The sequence below is a fragment of the Diceros bicornis genome, chromosome 6 (assembly GCF_020826845.1).
Source record: "Diceros bicornis minor isolate mBicDic1 chromosome 6, mDicBic1.mat.cur, whole genome shotgun sequence".
Lineage (NCBI taxonomy): Eukaryota > Metazoa > Chordata > Mammalia > Perissodactyla > Rhinocerotidae > Diceros > Diceros bicornis.
Window position 1 is genome coordinate 69,868,021 of NC_080745.1, and position 27,826 is coordinate 69,895,846.

Genomic DNA, 27,826 nt, shown 5'->3' on the forward strand with positions numbered 1-27,826 from the left:
TTTTCAGTCCAACTTCGTGTTTTTTGCTTGGGGTGTTAGGAAGGTCAGAGATAAATGGCTGCCTCCCTCTAGGAATGCATTTCTTTCCCCAAACCCTACCCGTGGCTTCATCTTATTTTCCTAACCTGATTTTCTTTTTCCAAATTTCATCATCTTATTTTTATTTATTATATAGGATACATTTCTACAAATACCCAACCACTTTTAAGAATGTCTCAATGAGGATAAATAAGTAAATGAATAAAGAACAGAAATTTAGATGAGTTTTAGATAATGGCTTCAAACATTTTAAGTAAAATTATCAATAGGAACCAAACACATAAAACAGAAATGGAGACAATCTGGTTGAAGAAGAGGGTAGAGGCCCTGGAGACTGTTTCTCTTAGCTTCCCCTTTCACCCATCCCAGTGGCCCCTTAGAGCTCCAAGAAGCAGAGTGGGATGGTCAGGATCAGATATGGGAGAAGGTCAGTATCATCTTGTGGGAAGGAATGGTCAGGGAGGTTTCACATGGCCAACCACAAACTGGACCATGATGAATGGGGTCGGGGTGAGGAAGAGGGGGGAAGGCATACAGTTTGATGGGAGCAAGCACAGGAATGGGCCTATGAATGGTGCTCAGGGAAGCTTCTGATAGGAACATACTGGCAATCTCAGGTGGAGATAACTCCTGCCAAAACTAAATCTGTGGCTCACATTCAATACCTTGCTGTTTCTGGAAGATGAACATCTGGAAGCCCCATCTCTGTGGGGCAGGGGTGTATGTCAGGAGTTTCCTGGAATGAAGCTATCTTTTTCTTGTTCGTTTTAGCCCTTCTGCTCCTTACACCTGCACTTGCAGATCTCTGAAAATCCGTATTCCTCAGGAAGAATCTCTAGCAAAGGGACGGCCCCAGGACTTGTGGTGGCTACAGGTAAGGAAGACATTCCCTGGGCTCCTTCCTCACTGAGGGCTTCTGGAATACATTTATAACCTCTTTGGAGTCATTTGAGTATCAGAGGAAAGCTATGGATGCTCTCCCAGAAAACAGGCAAGGTTAGTAGAACTCCAAGACCAATCTAATAAGCTAGGAAGAGAGCTCCAGACACTTGTAACCTCTAGATGAATGTGTCATCCTGCACAGTCACAGAGTAGTTCCCTGTTCTTAGCAAGAAATCATAGTTCCTCTCAAAATAAACTGACTGATCAGAAAGAGTGTTTGTAATAGGGAAGTCTCACTTTAAGAAAACATGATATATGAACTTCCCAGCTCATCAAATATAAGGTGGGGTAGTTTTCTCTTTACACAGAGGATTGCTTGCAAAGGGTTTCACCCCAGAGCTGTTTTTAATCAGGAGGTCTCTGGTGCATGTAAAGGTTTGTTTACACATGATTAACCACTTGGCTGAGAGCCTGGGGGAAAGGGCAGGAAAACTTAAGGTTGCATTGTTGGAACCACTGTCCACTGAACATCAATCAGAAGTGAAGATAAAGCAACTCTGAAATGAAAATGAAGGTCTCTGGGGGGATGTGCTCTGATTAGCATGCATTTGATTTACATACACCTTTTCAGGGATACGTTGGTGGCATAAAACAAGGCAGGCTTCTAATCTTAGAAATTAGAGCTCTAGTGTTAGGCAGCATTTTTCTAATGAAAGCAGATAAATTCACAGTGACTTTCTGAAATGGTACATTCTGTTTTCTCTCATCAACCCAAAGCTCTGGCTGCTGAAGTTACTGCTCTCCTAGACATGAATTCTTTCTCCAAGCCTCCAACTGCTTGAACTTGCAAATGCTACCAGTGACCAACTCTAATCAGATTGACAGCTAGCATAGTAGCCTTTTGGCATTTCGGTCAACTCCTCTCAACCCCACAGGGATTGGATCCACTATATTTAACACCACTGGCTTCAGGGATCCCAGGGCAGTGAGAGATGAGGGCAGGCTCTGTTGCTGTTCTCCTGGTTTAGGGAGTGATTCCCATACTGTAATCCATGTGGGTTGGACCTCCCAACTCTGGGACTGCTACACTCTCTGCCTCTCCTCAAGATGTACAGGAGGCCCTGGACGGGAGTAGATGCAACACTGAGAAACAGTAATCAATAATAAAAGTTAATATTATTTAAATGCTAACTATGTAGCCAGACATTGTTCTACATGGCATAACCACTCTGACCTTCAGTGTTTTCACTGGCAAAGTGGGATTAACAGTACTGACATAATAGAATTGAAAGACTAAATGAAGCAATGGATTTAAAGTGCTCAGAACAATGCCTAGGATATATTGAATGCTCAACACATATTACCTACTATCATCATTAATATTATAGAAATTTAAAACTGCTCTTCTTGCGTGATAAGATTATGATTTTCTCATCTCCTTCAATAGAATCCATAAATAATGTGCATACACTATGCATACAGTGAATGAATGAATACACTCAGGAACCCTGTTGTCCTGCTTTCCAAGCTGAGCTCTGACACTTACTAGCCTTATGAATTTGGCTTAGTACTTTAACCTCTGAGCTTTATTTTCTTCATCTGTAAAACAGGGTTTTTTCTACCTCGTGAGAGTGTTGCAAGAATTAGAGATAGAAGAGTGTGTCTTCAAGACCCAGCAAAGTGCTCAGAGCGTAGGAAGGTGGGATTAGTGGTAGTTTTTGTTAGCTGTGACAAGCATATGCCTCTAAATTAGTCTAACGTTAAGCCTTTGTACATGAACAAACAGGCAGACATTAGAGATGTGTTTCTGAATTTTTTTGGTCCATATATATCAGAATTGACTAATTCCTTTTTCTCTCCCCTTTGTAACTCCTGTAACTTTTCAATGGACCCTGTGACATCAGGAGGGATATAACAGAGTTGAGGAGTTCCTGACGAAAAGCCAGAGCTAGGTCACTTACACATGCCTCCTCGTTCCCAGCTTCCCCTTTCCCTGCTGCCAGCTCTACCTGGGAGGTGCTTTGCTATCAGGAAAATAATTATGAAGTTAGCCAAGGATGCCTTCAGTGGTCTGCATGGAGCCTCTCTCCAGGGCTCTTTCCCACATCCATGCATTTCCCCTGCCTTCAGGTGTCATTGACCCTGGGGTCTCTCCCCTCCACTCCCACTGCTCACTGCCTCTTCGCATCTCACATTGAGATGTCTCAGGGAAGCTGTGTGGATGAATTTATATCCTGGGATTCAGCTCTAACTCCTATTGAGGACATCTCAGAAGACAGATGGAATTCCAGTCTAGAAAGGTTATCAAGCCGAAACACTGGGGTTCTGAGTATTGTTACCACTGTGGTTTCAAGGTAGTAGTCAAGACCTCACATCTTCACAGTGCCTTCCAGCATGCAAAGCACTTTCCTTGCCTTGATTGCAAAACAATGCTATGATGTAAAAAGGGCGATTGCTCTTCACTTCAACTTATAGATGAAGACACAGAGGGCAAGATGGAAGATGTGTCATACCTGTACTCCCTCTGGCTCCAAATCTCGTCATCCAGTAACCATTCAGCCAGACCTAGCCCCAAGCGCCTTCACATGCCGGCTCCACAGCTACCCCAGTCTCCTCGCCATGCTTCCTGTGAACTCTGAATGTTCATATCCTTGTGTTGTCCCCTCCATGGAGGCACTTTCCCTCCCTGCAGTGGACTGTGCACTGTCTGCTTTCCCTCGCTGAGCCCTTAGTCACTCTGAGTGGGCATCAGTGGTGGTGAGAGAAGCATCTCTAACTCCAGAGGACTCCAAAATTCTCTTTTTTTTGCAAAAGTGTTTAACTAAGCATCAGAGAAGAGTAGCCCTGGGAGGAAATGGAGGTAAAAGAAAGTTGTTTAAAGCTGTCAAAAAGGGCAGCAAAACCTCCCTGATTTACCAGCTAAGCTGTTGGTGAGAGAAGCTCCTTGTTCTTCTCCATCTCTCTTCTCCTTCCTCTCTCCTATCTCACCACTTAAGTGGGGAACTGCTACGTTTTCTTCCAACCTGGCCAGCAGCCACTGTGGTAAGCCTCTCCAGTTCCACTTCAGCCAGTGAGGTGCGTTATTCAAATCTTCCTTCTCTGACACCACACCCCAAACTCTTCCTATCAGAGATTTCCCTCAGGACCACTTAGAAACTGAATATGTTCAAAGATGGAATCATCCTGGATACATCTTTTCTGTCCCTTCATCTGGGACCCGACTTTCTGGTCCCTGTGATCAGTAGCATTTCCTTCAGGGCTCCTTTCAACTGACAAAAGGTATTTCCAAAAACAGACTTTACTGTGAGCTTTGGATTCTCACCACCACAGAGTCTCCAGAATCAGTCTGGTTGACCTATGAAAGAGAGGCTGAGGATATTGGCAGAACCAGCTCCTAGAGAGGGTAAGAAGTGATCAGACAGATCCTAAGAAGCCATGACAGCGATGGCAGATTCTAGCTCTCGGGCGACTATGCTTCTGCCTCCATCTCTCTCTACCACCTTGGTAGACATTACTAATTCATCATCACACTCTATCCTATTGAAACCATATAAATATGGCTTCAGAATCCTTCCTAGCATAATGCTCCAGGCAGCCATCACCAAATGACTCAAGTTAACATTTTCTGTCCCATCCTTCTTTTCTTTCTTCATCTGTGTCTTCCAAAACCTGTATCTGGAGAGTTGAATTCCATATTCCAGGCAGATCTCCTCAGACCTGCTCACTTTGCCTCTCCCCACTCCACTTGTACCTACTGCCTGAGCCCCGAGCCCTGGGGTTATTTTTGGAAGCCTGAGTGTCAAAACAAGTTGGCTAGCTGTGTGCTCCCTGATGCTGATGGGAGCTTGACAAGCTGTAGCCTGGCTTTAATTTCTCATTTTGAAGCATTAAATGTCAGGAGCTCAATTAACATTTTCATTATTGCATTTTTATTGTGCTCTTATTTAGGCTACAGATGTGTGGGAGCTAACATTCTCTTCCTGCTATTTTTAAAGAAAAAATATCAGCCAAAATGATAAATTCTTACATGTTTAGGGTACGTTCTGAGTTCTCAATACCTCCCCAAATGCACATAAACATTGGAACGTGATTCAATCATTTGTTTACTCATTCTTTCATTCTGCAATTATTTATTGAGCAACTAACTACTAAGTTTGGAGCACTGTTCTGGGCTCTGAGGGGAGTGGGATATGCACTGGAGAAACTTGGGCAATATGGATCAACTAGAAGATCTTGACCACGTTCTTTTTTGATAAACATAGCCAGAAGGTGATGAAGTGCAAGGGGAAGAAAAAGAAGGAGGGAGAAAAAAAGAGGGTGTGACGAGATGGAGGCAGTAAGTGTGGTCAGTCTAGGCGTCAACCAGGGGACTTCTTTCCCTGCCATGCGTAATTGCCATGGTCTGCTGATTGTAGTCATCTTTCTGGATACTCTATAATTTAGGTTTCATAATCTATACTGTTGGGTCACTCAACTGCCTGTCACTCAAGAGATATGTTGACAAATTTAAATCAGAAACAAACACACACATGTATGCACACGCACGCACTCACACACACCAGTTTTTCTTAGTCTAAAATTATACATGAAGAGGAAGGTGTCCCTAGGCCCCTTCTCCATGCATGTCTGCTCTTCCATTCTTTGCCACCTTCAGGGAACACTTGTCAAGGTCAATTTTAAGAGATTATCGGTATACAGAATGCATAGATCAACAGATCCAAGCTAATCAATATTTGGTCTTTGAGTCCTACATTTAAAGACACATTCCTTTCATATTATTTACTTTTTTCCCCATATTGAATTTTTCTACCTGCTGGGTTTTTGATATGACACCAAGAAAGAGACTACCCAAATCAACTCTAAACATCACTTGGAAAACCTTTACTCACTCCTACCCTCGCCCCTAAACCCAAGCATACATAATCTGTAAACTGCCTGACAATTTCAAATGCTCTGCTTATGTTTCAGGCAACATTGGCCCGGAGCTCTCATATACTGATATCGGTGTGTTCATCTCTTCCGATGGGGGCAACACATGGAGACAGGTAACTGGGAGATTTGGGCACAGGGGAGAGGCATTTACGGCAAGTTCTGCCAACATCTCTTCTTCCTGTAGATTCTCAGGCTCATTCTGACTTTGTGATTGCAAAAAAATTGAAGCAGTTATTCAGTTTGGTCACTTTGGCTGGCGGATTAGATGGACAGTGGGGTAAAGTGAGAAGAGTGTTGGACAAGGAATAGGAAGAATTGGAATTTCCCCAATTTGTTCATTCTTTCATTCAGCAATATGTATGGAACAGCCACCGGATGCTGGGCTGTGCTGGTTACTGGGGATACAACTAATAAAATGGTTTCTATCATTAATATGCCTTGGGATCTTGGCAAGCAGGTCTCTTCACCTTTCTGGGTCTGTTTCTTTATCTACAAGATGAAGGGGGTAGTATACTAAAACTGGCAAAGCCATGGGAGTCTGTAGTTGTTTAAGTATTCTGTAGGTCCAGCCTTAAGTAAGTAGAAAACAGCTTAATAGATACATGACTACATGAAAAACTAATTCAATTTTACAAACATTTGTAGCAACACTGTCTAATAGAACTTTCAGCAGTGGTGGAAATGTTCTGTATCTGTGCTGTCCCATGTGGTTATTGAGCATTTGAAATGTGGCTAGTGTGACAGAGGAACTGAATTATTTATTATATTTATTTTAATCAATTTAAATTTAAATAATCTCATGTGGCTACTATATTGGACAACACAAATTTATACAGTGTCAACTAGGGGTCATGTACAAATCTGAGGAGGCAGCCGAATACTTTGGAGTCCCTTTCCTCAAGGAGCTGAAAATTAAGTAGAGGAAATGGGCTCATAAATAACTAACTATAGTATCAGGTGATTGTGTTATTTTAGTGGCATTATTATTAGCATGCAGAGAAGAGGGAGGAGTTGTTCTACTTGGGGAAATTGGGAAAGACTTCACAAGAAGAGCTGAGATTTTGCTAAGTCTTAAAGATGGGGAGATTTCTACCTGGGGAAGAAAAGCGAAGAGCACTGAATATCTTGATGATTAAGGTGAAGTCACTCTCTGAAATCTGGTTGGATAAGTTCTTGTTTGGGTCTCTTAGTGAAGATTACCATCACCATCACCAACATCATCATCACCACCCCCATCACCACCACTGTCACCACTATCACTATCAAAAGAAACTTAATAAGGACCTACTAGATGCAACCATTTTAAGTTCTACAAAGCATACAACAAAGAATAAGTTAAGGTTCCTACTCACAAGGCCATAATCAGGTGGATGAGGAACAGACAGTAACAAATAAACAAACAAACAAACTTGTTTTAAGAGTCAAGCTGTCCTCTCTGATTGTAAAAGTCCTACTCAGTCCTCAATAGAGACAGCTCTTCCCTCCACAGAGAGAGATAGGTCTTAGCAGTAGAAAGAATTACCTATAGACTCAATCTGAACCCCTTAAACTGACCTTTAAGTTCTTTTGAGTCTGGCCCACCCTTACTTACTCATATTCTTGATTCCAACCAAATATTGTCTTCTGAACGCTCCCTATATATTCTGTATGCATAGATCACTGAATGAGGGAATGAGTGAGTGGATGGATGAGTAGGTAATGGATAAATGGATGAATCAAAGAATGAATGACTGTAGGTCCCTAGAGGCACTGTGTTACAATGAACATTTAGAGTGAGGATCCCCAAGCACCAAACTTAGATCTCCATCCAACTTGTAGGGGAACCTAGGAGGTGGTGGCTAAGTCTAAGAACTCAGTCACCATGTATACTATAACATCTAGAGAAATGGTCTTTTAAGTTTCCAGATAATTTATAAATAATGGTATAAGGCACAGACCATTTATAAATTAGCAAACATCCTTATCTGAGGAAGAAGAGAGAGCTGCGCACAGACTCGTTCAGATGAAAAGATGGAGAAGCTTTTTTAAAGCCCTATTTTCCTTTGGGTTATCTAGTTGAGCATGCAACTTGTTGCCTCACTTTCTTACAACACACTGGTTCACAGTACTAGTGGAAAGAGCCCTAGAAATGCCATTTGAGTGGTCTAGGGTGAGTTATGTGTTCTCTTCAAGCCCATTTTCTCATCTGTTAAATGGGGATGATAGTACATGCCAAACCAGCTGATAGCGGTGTTGGAAGTCTCAGAATCTAGATGAAACAACGTATGTGAAAGACTTTGTAAACTGTCAAGCACTATACAAATGTAAGTTGTTGCTATGATTGTTGTTGTTGTTGTTGTTCCAGATCTTTGATGAAGAGTACAATGTCTGGTTCCTAGACTGGGGTGGCGCCCTCGTGGCCATGAAACACACACCTCTGCCAGTCAGGCATTTGTGGTAAGGACAGCTCCCTACCCTATTAATGAGCAACTGTTTAGTGAAAAGGATTGGGACAAGTTATTCTGCATGGTTTTGTACCCATTTACCCATTTCTTCATCTGTTTATTCATCCATTCATCCATTTATTGTAGATTACATCATCTAACTCCTAGGTAGCAGTAGTAGGCCAGATAATTTAGATGGCTAAGTATGATGAATATATTGGGTGGTAGGATAAGGCAGAAAAGAGCAGGAAGGACCTGCAAGTTCAGGCAGCCAATATTAAGAATCCAAAATATGGGAAATTGCTGCAAGAGGAAGTTTAGGTGCATGTAGCAGATACTAAGTTCAGTCCTAGATAAGTAGACTTTGAGATGTCTATGAATATTCAAGAAGAGATAACCATTAGGTGTCAGACATATTCATCTGAAGGTCAGGAGAGAGATCTAGGCAGACACTCTAGATTTAGAGTCATTTAGCCATTAGGTGGTAGTTAAAGCCATGGCAGTGGGCTCAATGCCTCAGGAGAGTGGTTACAACAAGGAGAAACCAGGGACTCCTATGGAACACTGTAGAACACCAGCACGCAGAGCAGAAGAAGAAATTATGGAACAGACTAGGGAGAAATAGCCAAAAAGATAAAAACATAGGAGAAATGTTTTCATGGATGCTGAAGGAAGGGGTAATCAATAGCACCAAATTCTATAATCAGATCAAGTCAATTATGGAGTGAAAAATAATCTAGGATTAAGCAATATAGGAGGTCGTTGGTGATCTTTGTCAGAGTAGATTCAAAAGAGAGGTAGTACTGAATAGCAGATTGCAATAGATTTATGAATGAATGAATGATAAGCAATGGAGTAGAGGCAGTGTAGATAACTCTTCTTGAGAAAGTAGATTATGGAATGAAGTTGAGTGTGTATATGCAAAACCCACCAGTGAAGACAAAGAGCTGAGTGAAAATACATTTTGATGCTGCTGCTACTGCTGTTGTTTGTTTTTGTTTTGGGCAGGGGATGGATAAGTATCATATGTGTTTATATCCTGAAGGGAAAGACTTTCAGGCTTCAGATTTAGCAAGGTGAATATTTGAAAGAGTAAATATTTGGCGGTAGAGGGTATGCTATCTAGAGTACAGTTGTTGGGATTAGCCCTGGGCTGGAAGATGGACCCTGGCTTAACTCTCAGTCCCTTGATTTTGGGAGAGTAACACTTAAGAGTAAGAGTTTTACTGAGAAGCATCAGATTGTAGTCAGGAAAAGGTATAGGATCCCCAGGTGCCAAATTCAAGCCTCAGCCACCTTGGCAAGGACTTAAGAAGGTTTCTCTCAGTTTGGCCATTTATTAAGTTAAACCATATGGAACTGCTTTTTTTGTAGGTCAAAATTGGTAAAATATTATCAGTTTCTTAGAGCTGAACCTCACATAAAGTAAAATGGTTTTACCTACCACTATATCTTCTTAGAGAAAGATTATGAGAATAAATTTTAAAAAGATTTGTGAAGCCATTTGTAAAAAAAAAAAGTGCTCTCCTAACTCAAGAATAAGCTTGTAAAAGTTCCCAAAGTAACTGTTTATCATACTTTTTTTTGCTGTTGTTATTGCCTTCGAGTCGATTTCAACTCCTAGTGACCCTGTGTATAGCAGAGCGGAACCCTGCGCGATCTGTTTGCATCATCGTCTCACCTTGAGGCACTATGTCAGACAATGCTCTGCTGCTATTCATAGGGTTTTCCTGGCCATTCTTTTTATACGTGGGTTGTCAGGTCCTTCTTCCTAGTCTCTCTAGTCTGGAAACTCCATTAAAACCTGTTCACCGTGGGTGACCCTGCTGGTATTTGAAATATGGGTGGCATAGGTTTCAACATCACAGTATTATGCAGCCACCACAGTGTGATAAGTGACAGACAGGTGGTGTGGTTCCCTGACCGGGAAACAAACCCAGGCTGTGAGTGGTAAGAGTGCCGAATCTTAACCACCAGTCCCATAAGGCTGGCTTTAGCATCCTTTTACTACTGATTATATACTTTTTGGGTGGTATCAGAAGACTGGAATTTCTCAATATTAATGATAGTCAGCATTTACTGAGGGATTATTACATTCCAGGCACTGTTCTACGCCCTTTACATGAATTATCTAAGTTAACTCTTGGAACAACCCTATGTATGTGGATACTCTTTTTATCACATATTTTTAATGGCATGGAAATGCAGACATGTTAAATACCTTGCTCAAGGCTGCACAGTTAGTACCCGGCAACACCAAGTTGGGTCTCTGTCATGGATGCGCTTCTTTTTTTACTACTAATTTTCCAGATACTATAGTGAGTACACAGAGGCTTATCACATGGCCCCTGCCCTCTGGGAGATCATAGTCAAGATAAGGAGTTTGAACAATCCACATATAACCAGAAATCAAAGCAATGCCTGCTCAAGGATGCTGGCTGTGTATATTGCTGGATACACGTCCTGAAGCAGAATGGAGTCCTGCCTGGTGTGTAAGGGGGTTCTTCCTGCAGCAGGTGGCATGAGGGTTGATCCTGGAAAAAAGGATGTCAGGGGTAGGAGGAGTGATGGGAAGCAAACCAAGAGAAGAGAGAACTCTGGCAAAAGCCAGGCATTCAGAAAATGTAGGGTCTGTTCAGAAGACTATATTCGGTTGGAATCACGAATGTGTGTAGGTAAGGGTGGGTCTGACTCAGAAGAACTTAAAGGCCAGTTTAAGGGGTTCAGGTTGAGCCTGTAGGTAATTCCTTCTACTGCCAAGACCTCTCTCTCTGTGTGGAGGGAAGAGCTGTCTCTATTGAGGGCTGAATGGGACTTGTACTCTCAGAGAGAACAGCTTGACTCTTAAAACAAGTTTGTTTATTTGTTTCTTAACCAAGAAAGGCAACATTTCTTAGCCCCTATCATGATGTTGTAAGAACCTCCATCTAAATCTCAATAACAGAATTGATCAATGCCCTGCAGAAAGATTTCTTCCCCTCAAGTCCTGAGAGAAGGTGGTGGCGACCCCATCTTCACTTGACTGTCACCTCCTGCTTTCTCCTTCATTACGATAGGAATCTAGTACTTAACGGTTAATTTTAAAGCCTTTTGCACAGAAGTTTTCTTGCTATAAGGAAAAGAGGAGTTTGTTGTTGTTGTTGTTGCTGTTATTTCCTTTTGGTGATAGAAGAGGAAACTATATTTGGTGTGGAAGGAGTGTATGGAGCAGGGGGACTAGAGCGAGTTTGGGCTTTGGCAAATCTCAGCATCCTTATGTCTCACCCTTCAGTCTGTTCTGCAATGATTTCTCTCCAGAGACCTGATCACTTCCAAGAGGAGAACTTGTGTGGGAATCTCTGGAGGAAAACCGTCCAAGTTGGGAAAATTATTTAATATTCACTCAGGGATACGTAAGTGGTATCAAATCATGTCTGTCAAAGTCATCAACACAAAGTTTGAGTTTTCGCTTATTCCATGAAATATCTCTTTTGATGGTAAAATATTTATAGGTCTCAGAAAAAATAGCTGCATTCCCATTGAATTTTCTATTATAATAATAATGATAATACTACCCTCCATTTTTTCACCTACTCCAACTTACAAATTAAACATGATTTTTCAAACTAAACTTTAGAAATAGCATTTTCTCTATTTAAAGGATATTGACACTCTCCTTAGTTTTAAATGCTACAAATGTTTCCCTGAACTTGGACACCACCATGATTTCTGCTTACTCGCCTATTTATGAATACCATTCTCTGAAATAATCCCTGCAATAGTTAAATACCAGCTATTGTGTGTGTGTGTTAGAAAACAACAAATAACTCATTCAGAAATTCTGCTTTGCGCTTCTCTTTCAAAGGCTAAGTGAGTGTTTTGTAAGGGCTTGACCATGTCATTATCATCAATGTTTCCTTACAAAATTCTTGACTTATTTTGTGTCCTGCTTATGAATTGCAAGCTTGTGAAACTCAAATGCAGTTTCTTCATCATCAATAGCTTCTAAGTCACAACCTTCAAGGTAAACAAATAGCTCATTTTAAGTGCAAGAAAGGTTAAGTAATCAGTCCATTGTTATTTTCTGTTGTAGATCTCAGACTCGCATTATTTTGTATACAGATATATGTATATTTGCCTAGGAAAAAGACATTGGCCTACCCACTCTCATGCAAGGGTATAGTGGCTCTCAGATTTAAATAATAGCTGCATTGCCTGTCAGAGAAAATAGGAGTCATAATTGAAAAGCTGGGGAAACTTTAGCTAGGCTAACAAGGCGTGGTGTTTCCTATAAATTGAAATGATAGGTAGCTAGATAAGCATGAAGACAAAACAGCATGCAAATGAACCCACCTATTTGTGACCGTGTACAAATGGATGCATAGAGATTAGAACCTAAGTGCTATTTCAGGTTAGCCCTCCATCCAGTGTTACTTTTGTATCTCAGAAGCGTTCGAGTGAAATAAACAGTGGAGCCCCGTGAAATGCAGTGCTCTGATGAAAACTCACAATAGACAGAGCTACTAATCAGCAGGTAGACTGGGGTCCCACTGTTTGTTTAGCCCTGACAAGCTGTCAGTAGTGTCTGCTTTCAACGGGATCTTCTTGGAAATAGAAAGCGAAACATCACCTGGACTTTTTTGTTCCTTTGTTCCTCTATAAATGGTTGTGAGCACTAGCGTTTTGTTCAGAGAAACATTCACATGAAAACAATAGTTCCAACCAGTACATGACTCTGAGAAGAGAAGTGCACGTGCTGTTATGAAGAACTTCCAGGTGGCTAAAATGCCACCACCTCATGCATTTGGGGTAAAATAGGATGGAGCAATGCACTTCACCAAAGGGAGGAACACTGATTCTCAATGACCATTATAACTCTATTTCTGTGCTAGAGGCTTCTGGGGAGGACTCTGGTTGTTCTCGGCAGATTTCGTTTCTTTTAGTGGCTCTCATCTCAACATAATAAGGTCATACATGCATGGAGTAAGGAAGAGTCTTAGAGGAAATGTAGTCTGGTTTCACACCTAGTGTAGCAGATACCTCTATGACACCCCGGAGGGTCACCACACTTCCCCAGAATACCGCAGAGCTGAACGATTTGCAAATACCCAAGACAGAGAGTTCCCATCTTGTATAATAGCTTTAGTTGTTAGAAAGATTGTTTTTATGCTGAGCAATAATGAATCTCCTTGTAATTTCTGTCCATTGGGCACTGTTCTGCTGCGCGGATCACTGCAGAATAAGTCTGTTCCAGAATTGCATGTGATTTTAAAATCATGCATCTAGAAAGGACCTCAAGAGATTTCTGTGTCTAGCCTTTCTAAGTTCTGGAAAGTGATCGGATATGCAACTCAACAGATTTTATGCATCTGTTCATTTATTCCTCACATATTCATTGGGCCTATACTATTTATCTAGCATTAGTGTAAGAGCTGGGACAGACCAATGAACAAGACAAAGCACTTGAGAGCTTACATTCTTGCACACAAATATTGGACTACTATCTTTAGAAGAGTTACAAGAATGGAAATCTTTTCTCCCCTATTCCATCTGTATTTTTAAACTGATATTTTCATGCATCTAACTACATTTTCTCTGATTTAAAATCACAGATATTACCCCTTTTCAGTATTCAACAGAGTTGTCTTTGTTTGTTTAACTGTTTGGAAGCTTTCTTACTAAAAAATAATTAAAGGGGATGATAATTAATTCAGCTCTGTTCTTCTCCTCCTTAAGCTACCTTCAATTCATATAACCTGTTTCCAGAACAACCTGTTTTTTACTTTTAATCACATTGGTTGTCAGTTTTTCTACAATGATTAAAACTGAACATGGTGTTTAGGCTCTGGTAGAAGGATAATTTCTTTTATTATGCATGTTATCTATCTAGGAACACACACTAGACTCAGTGGCTTGATTACCTCTCACAATAGTGCCATTGCTAGAAAATATTTACCTTGTGATTGACAATGACCCCAGTTTGTTCAGCTTGAGCTTATCATTAGTTACTCTTTTCCTTTCTCCGGCTGTGGGGCTTTTTTCTTTCTTTTTGCGTAAGCATTCTGCTTTAAGTTGGTCCTACCTTATAAGTGACTTCCAAGTCTATATCCCCAGCTTTGATCACTCCCCAGAAATCCGGATCCATCCATCCAAAGGTCTCCTTGACAGTGTCAAACTGTGGAAGTTCTAAAAGAATCTGAACCTTAATGTGGATCAAACGGAAACAAGCAAAAAGCCTTGCTTCTCCTGTTCTTCTCATTTCCCTATCTCAATTGCTTAACCCCAAGAGTCCAGGTTGTCCATGATTTCTTTCTTTTGCTCAAATAATCTGTATATGTTCCATCACCAAATCCTGTTGACTTCACCTCTAAAAATATCCTAAATCTTCCCTCTCTTTATGTCCCCACTACTATAATCCTTGTCCAAGGCCCTTCTCTTACTTGGTCTCTTACAATTGCCACATCTCCCCCCAGTTCATATCCTTGCATCCCCTTTGGACCCCAACAATCTATTCACTACAGAGAAATAAAAGTTGTCTTTTAAAGTTTAAATTGAACCATATCTCTCCCATTTCAGTTGGAAACAAGGTCCTTCATGGTCTGGCTCCAGCCTCATTTTCTTGACTCCATTTCCTTCTAGTAATTTCCTTTCCCACTAATCTACAACACTGACCATCTTTCTGTTCTTCCCATACAGCAACTTCATTTCCCCTTAGATCTTCCCTCTGGAATGGCTCTCACTGCCATCTTTGCATAGCTAGCTCCTTATTGTCATTCAGATCTCAGTTTAAATGTCACTTCCTCAGAGAGGACTTTCTTAAATTTTCAATACAAAGTAGCTATTCAGTCACTCCCTGTCATATTACTCTGTTTTAATTGTCTTCATGACACTTACTTGTAACTCATAGTTTTGTATCCATTTATCTGCCTATTGTTTGTCTCCTCAAACTAGGATGTAAGTTCCACTGAAGCCAGGGCCTTCCCTTTCTTGTTCACTGCTATATTCCTAGAATAGAGGCTGCTACCAGACCAGGCAGGCACAGCATAGCATCAATAAATATTTGTTAAATGAATTTTGTTTTATTTTGATTTTATAGTCCTGTCTTGCCACTGTTTGCAGGTCAGTTGTAACTTTACTCTTGTCTCCTTGAGTATTGACAATCCTACCAATTTCAGTTTCACCTGTGGACCTAATAAGGCATTCCCAATTCCTTTGTCTTGGCCATTAATGAGCTATTGAGCTGAGAAGGAGAAGGTGGATCCCGTGGGGATTCCATTCAATATAGTTACCTCAGAACATTTAAAAACTCCCAGTCATCAAAAAGAATAACTCTCACAACTGGCAGGCCATCTAGATCCAAATTTCTGATACCGAAAAGATTAAATGTTCTAGTGTTATATTTTTTGGAGTTTCTTTATGAGTTTTGTTTGATTTTAAAAATTACTTCAGCCTGAGATACTCAAGTGTTGTAAATAACTGATTTCAGAAAGTCACCTGAATGTCCTAGTCCTGGACTTCCAAGTGGTACATTGACCATAAATGAGAATCAGAGGATTCATTCCTCATCCTGGCTCTGGAGACCTGTCCCATTGCTTGTGCTTATGTCATCCTAGGACTTTGGTTATTGTATATGCTAGGTTTCCCACCCAGATTTTGGCATTTCTCATTTTTTCTGCTGATCCCATTCTTCGGTCTAACCCATGCTTTTTCTCCTTCTATAGGAACTCAGTTCAGACAGCAGGGCTTTTATTTTCCACAATTTCTGTCTCCGTCTTGGGCTTAGCTTTTCCTTGGAGGTTCCTTCTCAGAGTTAGAAGGCTGTGACGGTCCCTCCTTGTCTACTCTGTGGTATCTTATCTTCACTGTATAAAGTAAAGATGACTGTCTTCTTCCCTGCTATCAATGGCACTGCTATGAAGGCTCCTCATTCCCTGGGATGCTGGTGGCACTCGCTGCAATTTGCTCTGTAGTACTAGTAATTGATCTTCATCAGTAAAGAAATTCTGAGAATGAGACAAGGATAGAGGCTTTCAACTCACTTTAGCTTCTTCCTATCAAGAGAGTAACCACTTTATCCAAAGTCACCAAAACAAACAAACAAGAAACTAAACAGATATTTCCTTACCTCCTGGAGTTCCCAGACAGGTAACTGATTAGTGGTCATGGCACACTCTGAAACAACTATGACTATTTTAGAAACCAAGAGGGCACATGGCAAGAAAGGTACAGTCCATTTCCAATTATGCTTTTGTTTTCACTTTTGAAATGAGAAACTTATTTCCAAGAAAAGCAGTTTAGATCTGCCCAACTTTCTCTGGGTCAGCTTAGATGATTATTTAGCCTTCAGATTGTTAAAAAAAAAAAAAGACTGAAATGACCAAGTCCTTAAAAGTCAAGACAGTATTGTTAACTATCATCATCACGCTGTACATTAGATCTCCAGAACTCATTCATCTTGTGTAACTGAAACTTTGTACCCTTTGACCAACATCTCCTCATTTCTCCCTCCTGCAGCCCTCACTCCCACACCCCCAGGAAACCAGCTTGATTGTGACGATCATTTCACAATGTATACATCCATCAAAACATCAAATTATATACTTTAAACATACAATTTTTATATGTCAAAGATATCTCAATAAAGTTGTTTTAAAAAGTCAAAATGAACACTGATAATTTACGAGCCTATAAAAACTTTTATTGCTGACTGTCTGCTTTTTGTTTGTGAATATAGACCTAGGTATACCATAAATAGAAAAATTGTTGTCTGACAGATTAGTTTTCCCAGCTGGATAAAGAGATTGACTTTCTATTTCTTTTTAATCAATATACTGGGTAAGAGAGGATAAGATAGAAAGAGTACAAGGCAGAGAGTTTGAGAGAGACAAAGAAGCAAATATGTAGAGGATGGACTGAGTAGGTTGACTAGTAATGGGGAAAGAGACTCCTGTATCCAGTTCATGGATGCCAGTATAAATCATGCTTGAAAAAATGATTGGATGAGTTAGAAGAGTGTCTTTAATCATTCTTTTTTTTTTTCATTCATTTGTTTGTTTAACAGTTGTGTAGTACTATGTGTCAATTTTTTTGCTAAGTACTAGGAATGCAAAAATGAATGGTATGGTCTTTGACCTCAAAAAACTCACAGTTCAGTGCGAAAGTCAGACATATTTTTTTGAAAATATATATGTAATATCAGGTAAGAAGCATTGTAATAAATATATGTAGGTGGTGTTAAGGGGTCATTCAATGAATAAGACATTCGTGACACCTGAACTTCTAAGATTATAATGTTGAATTGGACGATTCAACATAAGTTAAGAAGTCATCACTCAGCACTGTGTAGGAGAGGGCCTGGGTGTTGTAGGAAAATAGAGTTTCTACAGCTGAACTCAGAGAGTCCTGAGTTGTGGAATCAGAGAGGAATTAAGAATTAATGAGGCCAAGAAGGATCACAGAGAATGAAGCAAATAAAGCTGCCTTGGGGAAGAAGAGGTGTCAGGAAAAACCTTTCAAAGTGGTCGTTGGGCTGTGTCCTCTGGTTAAAGCAAGGGGCAGACAGATGCTTGATAATACCAAGAAAGGGAAGGAAACAAGCACTCAGAATTGCTCAAGTCCACTAGCATCATTCCCTTTAAAGAGTTTTAGGTGCTGTGTCCACATAGGGCCAGACCTTCCTCTTACCAATGGATGAAAGATGGAACAGTGTTGCCCAGAACATCTCAGAAACTCAACAGTTGTCCCTACAAGCCCCCTAAAGTGGCATCGGGGAGAAAAAATGATCCTAACATCCATTCTGAACAAATAGGAAATTGCTTTTTTTAAGGTTTGATCTGAAAGACACACACCCCTCCTCCCATAGGGTGTGCCCCACACTACTCAATTTATCTGTGTCAGAAACTCTAAGGGCTGAATTGATTGTGCTGTAAATTGAACCTTGGGTTCCATTCTGAGTACTTGAAACGTGACGCTCCATCCACTATGCCCTCCTGCTTGGGCTGTTTTTTCAATTCTAATGTGTTGAAATATTTCTGCAGCTCTGGTGCTGTCTCAGCCTGGGCCAGGAAATGCAGTTTTGATCAAATCTCATAATAATACAGGGAGATGTTGAAGATTAATGTCTATTGATGATCCAGACTGCCAGAAAGCGAGATACGGAGGAGAATTTAATAACCTGAAAAATGGTTGCTAAAGAGTGTGGTTTTATTTTCAGCTGTCTCTTCCATGTACTTGTTTCCAACCCAGGGTGAGTTTTGACGAGGGCCGCTCCTGGGACAAGTACAGTTTCACTTCGGTTCCTCTCTTTGTCGACGGGGCTCTGGTGGAGGCGGGAGTAGAGACCCAAATCATGACGTGAGTACATCTTTTGCTGTGGTCCAAAGGAGCCCAGAGACCTGAGTTCTACTTCCACAGAGGCCACAGAGTTTTCCCAGGGAAACTTACACCAGAGCATTTCAATCTCTGGGCCAAAGTTTCCTCATCTGAAAATGGAAATGTTTATGCTTGCACCTGTCAATTCAAAAGACTACTGACAGGATTAAAGCAGGTAGGCTTCTAATTGAAAAGGTTTCTAACGGAATTTAAAGTATTGTAACAAATTTCCATTTATCGAAAACCCAAGCAAACAGAAAGCTTAAGTCTTTAGATGTGTTTTTTCTCTTTCAGTAACAGTCTACTAAGGGGCTAGGGACAGGGACAAAAGGAGCAAAACAGCCAACATACTGAAAACAGGAAATATTTTAAGGGAGGCTCCTAGAGTCTGTGCCCCCCGACACACACACAGTTGTTGTTCCACATCAGACTAATTTGCTGTAAAAATTTTTCTTCACTGCTTTACGATGAGAAGAGATGGTGGGGATAAAGATCTTAAAGCTGTAACAAGCCCCAAAGTGCTTTCTGAATGTTAAAGAAAATAATAATTTGATACTGTTTTCTAAAAGTGTATCAAATTTTAATTCCTAAAAGTTGGTCACTTGTGTGCGTTTGTGTGCTCGTGTGTATATAGGCGATATGATATGGGGGATTGTTATAGTAATCCTGTACTGGACAATCCCACCCCCACGTCCCCCTCTCTGGAGTGACTGGAACACCTTACACTTTAATTCTTCTCTGGACAGAATGAAAGAAATCTGCCGGATGAGATTAAGGGGAATTTGCTGTCTGGTGGGGTTGGCACAGAAAGGCTTATGGAATGTTTCTGGGCTGGTTTGGGGGAAGGGTGTCATCTTCTTGCTCTAGGGGACACTACTGTTCTGTTAACCTTTGTGTTCATTAATTTCTTTTAGAGTTTGAATCAGTCTTTTCCCAGTATGAGACTGATGAGCTTTGAGGAGGAGGCAAATACAAGGGCAAATGGCTAGTTCCCATGCTTTACCTATTTCCCAGGGTGATCAGTTAAAAAATCCTTTATAGGGGCCGGCCCAGTGGCGTGGTGGTTAAGTTTGTGCACTCCGCTTTGGTGGCCTGCGGTTCGAGGGTTTGGATCCCTGGCATGGACCTACACACCACTCATCAAGCCGTGCTATGGCCTCATCCCACATACAAAATAGAGGAAATTGGCACAGGTGTTAGCTCAGGGCCAGTCTTTCTCACCAAAAAAAATTCCTTTATAACTGCAGCTATGCTGTTTTGATCCAATGTCATAATCTGGCCCCAGGCTTGACCACTCTGCCATGTCTGGCCCCTCCACTTCCATCCTCACATTCACAGGGTGGATCAGCCAATCCTCTGGGCTTTCAGAGTGACAGAAAGAACCCAACCATGATGAAAAATGGTGCACAAAGTGAGGGAAAATACAAACAAAGCAAATGGACAAAAGTCCCATCCCAGGGTTAGGGTGTCAGAACACCCCGGTTAGGATTCTCTCCAATCCCGTAGCTACGTAATACCTGTCCAACACTATACATGCTGGATCTCCGTGATGTCATTTGTAAAACTGCATCTTTCCTTCTGCTTCTTTCTAAAACGTTAAAATTCTACAAATCCTCCCCTCTTTTTAGGAAATTCATCAGAAGCACTGCAAAGGGGTCCTATGTCTATAGGATTTGTCTACAGAAAGAATCTATAGGATTCTCATTGTCCTCATTATTAAAAAAAGATTCATAATAGAAAATTTGGGTGGTTCCACAAGAATATCTTTAAAATTATTTGGGACAAGGGCAACAAAGAGTGATTTTAAGTTATCTTCTTTAATTATGTCTAAATTTTCCATGTTGCCAGTGAAATCTTCTCTCTAATTCCAAGGGTGATGAACTGTATCTTTTAAAGACTTAACACTCATTTTTGAGCATCTGCTATGTGTTAGGTGCTGGGTTGGATCCTGGAGCTCTGTGGTTGGAAATTGAAAGACATGATGTCAAACCCTATGAGGAGCTACTACGATCCTCCCAAGGAGTGTTTTACATTAGGAACTTGTGATATGATAGGGCTTCTCTGGGCAGTTCTGTTATAAAATATAAGCAAAGATTTCCTGTAGAATTTATTGCTCAGGAAGTAAGGCTATAATTTGAGTTTTGTCCAATAATTTCTTCCCGTTCTCCTAAAATACACCCAAAACAGAGTTGTCTCACCATCTAAATTTCTAATTAAACTTCCTATGATAATGAATATAATCTATGGCTAAGCTGTCAAATCACTTTATTAAGAGTTAAAAATATTGTATGTAAGTTTAGCTATGTAAGCCATAGGCAGTATTCAAGATATCGTGTATTATTAATGCTGAGAGTCTAAAGCTTCATTATTTGGTGGATACATGGCAACCATATGTAGCATAAGTAAAGTTATGGATGTTCAAAGGCAGTTGCATCATATAAATTTTATTTCTAAAATATAAATGATTTAGTAAATATATAGATATATATGTATAGTGAATGTGTATATGCAAGTGTATGTGTGTATAGACACATATACACATCCATACACATATACATATATATAGATAAATAGAGAGAGAGAGAGAGAGAGAGAGTGAGAGAAACAACAGAGATACAGGAGAGAAATCCCAAGGATCTAGGCTCTGGCAAGATCTAAAAAATATTTGGTGGTCCCTATGTGCCAGATACTGTTCTAGATGAACAAATCAGAGAGAAGCCCCTGTCCTCATGGATTTTGCATGCTTGTACATAAATAAATGTGATATGCACATGACTCTGTCATGTTACCCAGAATACTCTGCCAAGAGATTACAATGTTTTCTTATGAATTACAGGAAGCAAATAGAATACTAGGAATACTGCCATCTTTTTTCATGAGGCTCTCTGACCATGAGGTGACTTTTCCAAATTATTTCCTATTCTTTAATCACTAGATATGAAAAGAATAGCTTTCTCTCTTCTAGGACTTCCTGTCATATGGCCATCAAAGAGTTTAAGTATTGCATTCTAATTTCTGTAAGGCAAAGGTACACTCATGCAAGAATGTTGTGCAATCTGCTTGAATTTACCAAGCCAGATGCGGCTGCTCATCTAATCAAATCTGACATGGTCTTAGAATCTTAGGCAGTGAAGATATGTATGGTCCTAAAGTCAAACATTCCCTGTTTTTCTACCAAGGAGACATACTGGTCCTCCTTTTATTTTGTTTTCTCCTCATCTCATAATGTGATTTATCCTGAATTCTCTTGTATGAGGCCTCTTTGAACTCTTGCATGCTTCTCTTGGGCATTACTTTGAACAATACCACATGTACACCAATCTTTACATGACCTAACATTCCCTAGCAAGTTTAAGGCCACAGTTTAAATTCTGTGTTCATATAATATTAAATGGTAATAATTTTTTTCTCAGCTTCAGATGGAGTTTAGCTGGTCACATAGACATGAGGGAGATTGACCTCAGGGCCAAACCATTTACTGAACAGACAAGATAGCGGTTTTATTTCCCTTTCTTCCCCACTAAGGCTCCACAAGAGCACAGCAGAGCTTCTGTCGTCTTCTACCTTGCTTATTGAAATACTTTAAATACTTTAAATAGTAAGTAGAAATGGAACTAGAATAGTGCATAATCTTATATGGGGTTTGGGGAAGAGATGTATTTGTCTTTTCATGAAATTAAGATGAGTTTGGAAGCAGTCCTCCAGCCAAGTATAGACAATTCACGCTATCTGTTTTTAACTTTTTATTAAATTCAGAATTTCTCTAGTATTAAAATGATCCAGGTTTTGTCAAGGCTCTTCAGACAGCCAGAAGGATGAGCCCTGGAAGGATTGCCAAGAGGCAATTTCTGTCTCTGCCTTAGATTTGAAAAGGACTTTAAACCAAGTGGCCCATTAGGGCTGACCAGTGCATTTCCCTCATGGAATGGCGATGGCAGGGATTGAAGCAGGAGTTCAAAAAAGTGTGTATATTCCATAGGAACTATGAGGACAGAAAGTCTGTTTGGGGACAAGAAGGCTTAACCTTGACATTTAACCAAAAACTTATTAATGATGTAGGCTACTTGAATTCTGTATCCTTCTCTCACTGTTAAGCGTGACTCTATAGCTCAGCTGTGGTCAGGGAGAAAGAGGGTCTAGCTCATTCACATTAAGATTTTATTGCCTTATCTTGTTACCTTCATTTGGAGGATTTAAATATTTATCAGTTTGTGATGGTTAATTTTATGTGTCAACTTGAATGGGCCATAGGGTGCTTAGATATTTGGTCAGACATTATTCTGGATATTTCTGTAAGGGTGTTTTTGGATGAAATTAGCATTTAAATCAGCAGACCCAGTAAAGCAGATTGCCCTCCCTAATGTGGGTGGGACTTATCCAATCAGTTGAAGGCCTGAGTAGAGCAAAAAGGCTGACCCTTCCCTGAGCAAGACAGAATTCCTCCTGCCAGGCTGCTTTTGAACAAGGACATGGCTTTTTCTTGCCTTTGACTCCAACTGAAACATCCACTTTTCCTGAGTCTCAAGCCTGGAACTATACCATTGACTATACCATCGACTCTCTTGTGTCTCCAGCTTGCTGACTCACCCTGCAGATCCTGGGATCCTGCAGACTTGGGAATTACATCAGCCTCCATAATAGTGTGAGCCAATTCCTTATAGTAAATTTCAATCTCTCTCTCTCTCTCTCCTGTTGGTTCTGCTTCTCTAGAAAGCCTGGAATAATACACAGTTAATTTATTCAAAAACATTTAATGAGGTTCTAATATGTTTCAGACCCTCTGAGCGGGTATTCAAGAGGTAAATACAATACCTTTAAGGAGCTGTCAGGCCAGGGTGTTGTGGGGAGTGGGGATACACTAATCATCAAGGAACCCTAGTGATATAACTAGGATATGAGTAGAGAGAAGTGAAGACTTCACACATACAAAAGGTGACAGCTGAGTTGGTCTGGAATTTTCAATAGCAGTTCACCAGTGGAAAACTAATTAATAGGTGACAGAATGTGAGCTTGAAGAAAGCACAAATTTTTAACAATTTTCTTGAGTACTGTATCCTCAGTGCCTCAAAGGGGGGTTGGCACATGGTAGGAAGTCAGTAATTATTTGTTGAAAGAATGAGTGATTTCAAGGCAGAGGAAAGAACACAAACAAAGGAAAGAACCACGAAAGATCATGCCTGAGTGTTAAGGGGTTGAGACTGTGAAGGGTCTTAGGTTATGTTTGGGAATTTGACCTGCACCCAGAGTGATGTTCTTGAAATTGAAAATATGGTAACATCATTTCTCTTCTCAAGACCCATAGAGGGCTTTCCACTGTCTTTAGGATAAAGTCCAAACTCATTGAATGGCTTACAGATATCTACATTGATCACCTGTTTGGGACCTCGTTTCTGCCCCCATGCTCTGACCACCCTTCTCTGATCCACTGTTGCCTTCTCATCCCAGGGTCTTTGTCTGTGTATCTGCCTGGAATGTGCTTATCTTCCCCACTTGAACAACCAAACATCTAAGTATCTTTCAGGTCTCAGGTTAAGTATCAGTGTTTCTAGCACACCTTCCTTTAGCTCACCAGATGAAGTTGGGTCTCCATGCCAAATGCTGTCCTAACCCTATATATTTTTTCCTTCACAACACTTTAGACAATTAATATTAATTAAAATGGCATTGGTTGTTTAGTATCTTCTCCCTCCACCTTCATCTACCCTTAAGACAGACAGACACACATGTGTATGTGTATAAACACACACATATGACTTTTAAATTCCCATGAAGGAGGATCTTTGTGTATCTTGTTCTTTGAGTATCATATATTTATCGGTTTTGTGCTAGCACTGAGAATTTAACAGTATATATGTACTGAATGGGGAATTCATTCATTGATTGAACGAATAAGTGAATGAATTAACAAGTGAATCTAATAGTCCCCAGTAATCTTACCACAGTTGTGATTGTAGTGACTTCTCTGGCCCACGGATGCAGCATTTTAGGAAATTGATTAGAGATCCCCAGAGATGCTGAAGTGCTATGATCAGAATGCAGTAGTTGGAAGTTATGGGAGCCTGGGGTTGGGTTGGAATGCGAGCAGTCTGTGTCTGTGTGCCGAGCTGTGTATGGGGGAGTGGTGAAGCAGGAGGTGGAATGGCATAGGCACAAAAGGGTAGATAGAGAATGAGGACTCTCCTGGGCATGATTCCTGATTTCCTCTGCCTTCCACAAGAATGTGCCCAGCTGCCACTTCTCCCAGAGGCCACAGCTTGGGGAGCATGGAATCTTCTAACACTGTGGCTCTGCAGGGGAATTTGTGGGGAAGAGACAGTCCCCAGCTTGCAGACATGGGATTTGCTTACTTTTATTGCTCTTTATTCCACCATCTTTTCAAATGTTATTATTTCAACATCTCCCTGGTAACCTTGACAGGAACCATCTAGTCCATCCTAATTCCCAGTGAAATGTGACCATTCTTATTACTTAAGACTGAGGACAGGGCTGCATGATTGACAAGTTGGAGGGCCTATTGCCATCTCAGGCAGTGGCTCTCCAGCTGATGAGATGCCTGTGGCTGTTAGAGCATGTGGGCCTCTTTGGTCCATTATTTCTTGAAAGGTTTGCCCCCAAATTAGCACTTTAAGGAGAGCTCTTTTTTGCTTGGCTCAACTGTGGAATCAGATGGAAAACCACTGCTTTCCTGCATCCTCGAAGCTACATATGAAATTCTTTCTTGATATGAAATGTTTGAACCAATGGGCTGTGATTTAGCTGATCTTTTACAGAGGCCATGGAGAATGTGGCAGCCTCTCAGGGAAAAAAAAAAAAAAAAAAAAAAACAAGAAGGAGAGGCATAGCTTCCATGGAAGAAAGCAGATACTTCTTCCCAACCCGGGAGTGAGTAGCAACTAACTGGTGTCTGTTCAACACCTTCCTTTGTGCCTGCTGTCTCACCGAGCACTTTCTCAAACCTGATTTCATTGACCTCTCCCAACAACCCTGCCAGGTAGATCAGATTATCAACATTGGGCAGATGAGGACGCTGAGGCTCAGAGAAATGAAGTGCTCAGCTCACACATCTAGTAAGAGGCAAATTGGGAGCAAGCAATGTGAATTTCAAATTTCAGGCTTGAAGCTGAAATTTGAGAAAAGGTGCTCGAGTTCTCCAAGGTTTGTTCAGTAAAGGACGGTGGTGTGGGCCAAGAGTGGCAAGATGTTACTTATTCACTAAGTATTAATGAGTGCCCGCTGTGCTGCCAGACCCCAAGTTACAGCAGATCCATTCAAACACAATCTTTTTGAAAAGAAATGACAAACCTGAAAGAACTAGAGAATAATTAAATGGTAAGGTATGGAACAAATTGTAGTTGCCGTTGGATATCAAAGAAGTGATTGAAGATAGAGCAGCTGCAAAAGGCTTCATGGCTATGCAGAGAGGAAGGAGAGAGGGGATTCAGGGGACAGGGGAATGGTGTGAGCAAACTTGGAGAAATAGGAACGTGCCTGGCCTGCAGAGGGGAGAGTGAGAGGTGGGAAGGGCTAGAGTTACTTTCAGCAAATTGCCTAGGGCCAATTGCCTTGCTGACTCCCTGTATAAATCCAATTCTAATTGGCATAAATCTCTGATCCATTGTTCCACCAGCAGAACTAATAGCCAAAGTGAAGGGGGAGAGATAACATTTTGCCTAGAAAATTATGCAAACCCCAGAGCTACAGAGGTTTAAAAAAAAGGCAAAGATCTTCTTTCCACTTAAGAGGCTGTGACCACATGCTTAGCAGGGACCATGCTGTTAAATACAGACAGCGCAACACAGAGACCCAGCCCTGAGCTTAAATGTATTGTTTAGCCTCTAGTAACTGCATCCGATAAAGTCGTTGGAAATGAACCAGCACTGCTTCCATTGATCTGTTTTTCAATTCTCTGTTGTTTGCTGGAAGAGCCTGATTTTACTTTGCCCAAAGTAAGTCGTTCGAGTAATTGGCAAATCCAGTGGAACTCCCAAGTCATCACCTCTCAAGCGGGCTGCTGGATTCACGTCCTTCAGGTTGTCACCAGACTTGCCATCAGCTCAGAGGCCAACTGTTTTTTGTGCCAAGAAACACAAACGCAGAATGCATGCTTGCATAGGGGCTTTTGAATGATACTGGAATGTACTGGAGGCTGGCAACAGCCTAGACAGAAAAGGCTTATTTTGATGGATGGATTGCTGTGTGGGGTGGAGGGGTGGCTGAGAGCATGGATTTTGGTGCTCTACTCTCCAAGAATAATGCTCAGAGTGACACTTACCGTTCATGTGACCTTAATGCCTTACTTACTCTCCCTCTGAGCTAGGATTTTCTCATGTGGATGTGAGAATTAAGTGAAATAACCTCCATCCAGGGTCATGAAAGATGTTTGTAGTCTCCATAGTCTAATGATCAAGAAATGGGTCACCTTCAGGGAAGAACTTTGGCCAACTAGAGCAGAGGTCAGCAAACTTTTCCTCTAAAGATTTTAGACTTTGCTGGCTATAGGATCTTTGTTGCAACTACTTGACTCTTCCCATCTAGTATGAAAACAGCCATAGGCAATATGTAATGATGGCATATCAGTGTGTTTCAATAAACCTTTACTTATGGACACTGAAATTTGAAATTCAAACAGTTTTCGTGTCGTAAAATATGATTCTTCATTTGCTTTTTGTCCCCAACCATTTAAAACGTAAAAACCATTGTTAGTTTGTAGGCTGTCCAAAATAGATAGCTGGCCAGATTTGTCCCACAGGCTGTAATTTGCTGACCCTGAACAAGAGGACACATGGAGCCTAATCTTTTGGTGGTTATGTTACAAATATCATTTGAATTTTTGACACAGTTTCTACAAACTTCCCCTACCCATAAACTACTTCTCCAGGTGCACCCTCTTATGAAGTATTGAATACACAAGTCATTTGAAATGGCTTAGAAGTTTCTTTATTCTAGCCTTACAGACAAGTCTCACCTCTTTCAGGAAGCCCTCCACAATTCCTCCAGTGCTTATTCATTTCCTTTTGTTGAATTCCTATCTTAAGTCTCAGGATTTGGCTCACACGTAGATTTAGTTTGGTTTGCACTTTTTTTAATGGAGCCAACATTTACAAAGTCAGGAACATCTGGCAGCACTGGGCCCAAATGCCCATAGTCCAACAATCTGCCAGAGCCACATGGCAGCTGCCCGCCTTTGACTGGGGGTGTAT

At 40.9% G+C, this 27,826-nt stretch overlaps 1 protein-coding gene across 1 annotated transcript in view; it reads left to right on the forward strand.

Annotated features, from left to right (window-relative positions):
- SORCS3 (sortilin related VPS10 domain containing receptor 3) overlaps nucleotides 1-27,826 on the forward strand; it is a 405,148-nt gene that overhangs the window by 314,624 nt on the left and 62,698 nt on the right. The window contains exons 11-14 of the mRNA XM_058544381.1: nucleotides 811-913; nucleotides 5,890-5,966; nucleotides 8,198-8,289; nucleotides 18,501-18,608. Of these exons, the coding sequence (XP_058400364.1) occupies nucleotides 811-913; nucleotides 5,890-5,966; nucleotides 8,198-8,289; nucleotides 18,501-18,608 (380 nt within the window). The remainder of the gene's footprint in view (nucleotides 1-810; nucleotides 914-5,889; nucleotides 5,967-8,197; nucleotides 8,290-18,500; nucleotides 18,609-27,826) is intronic.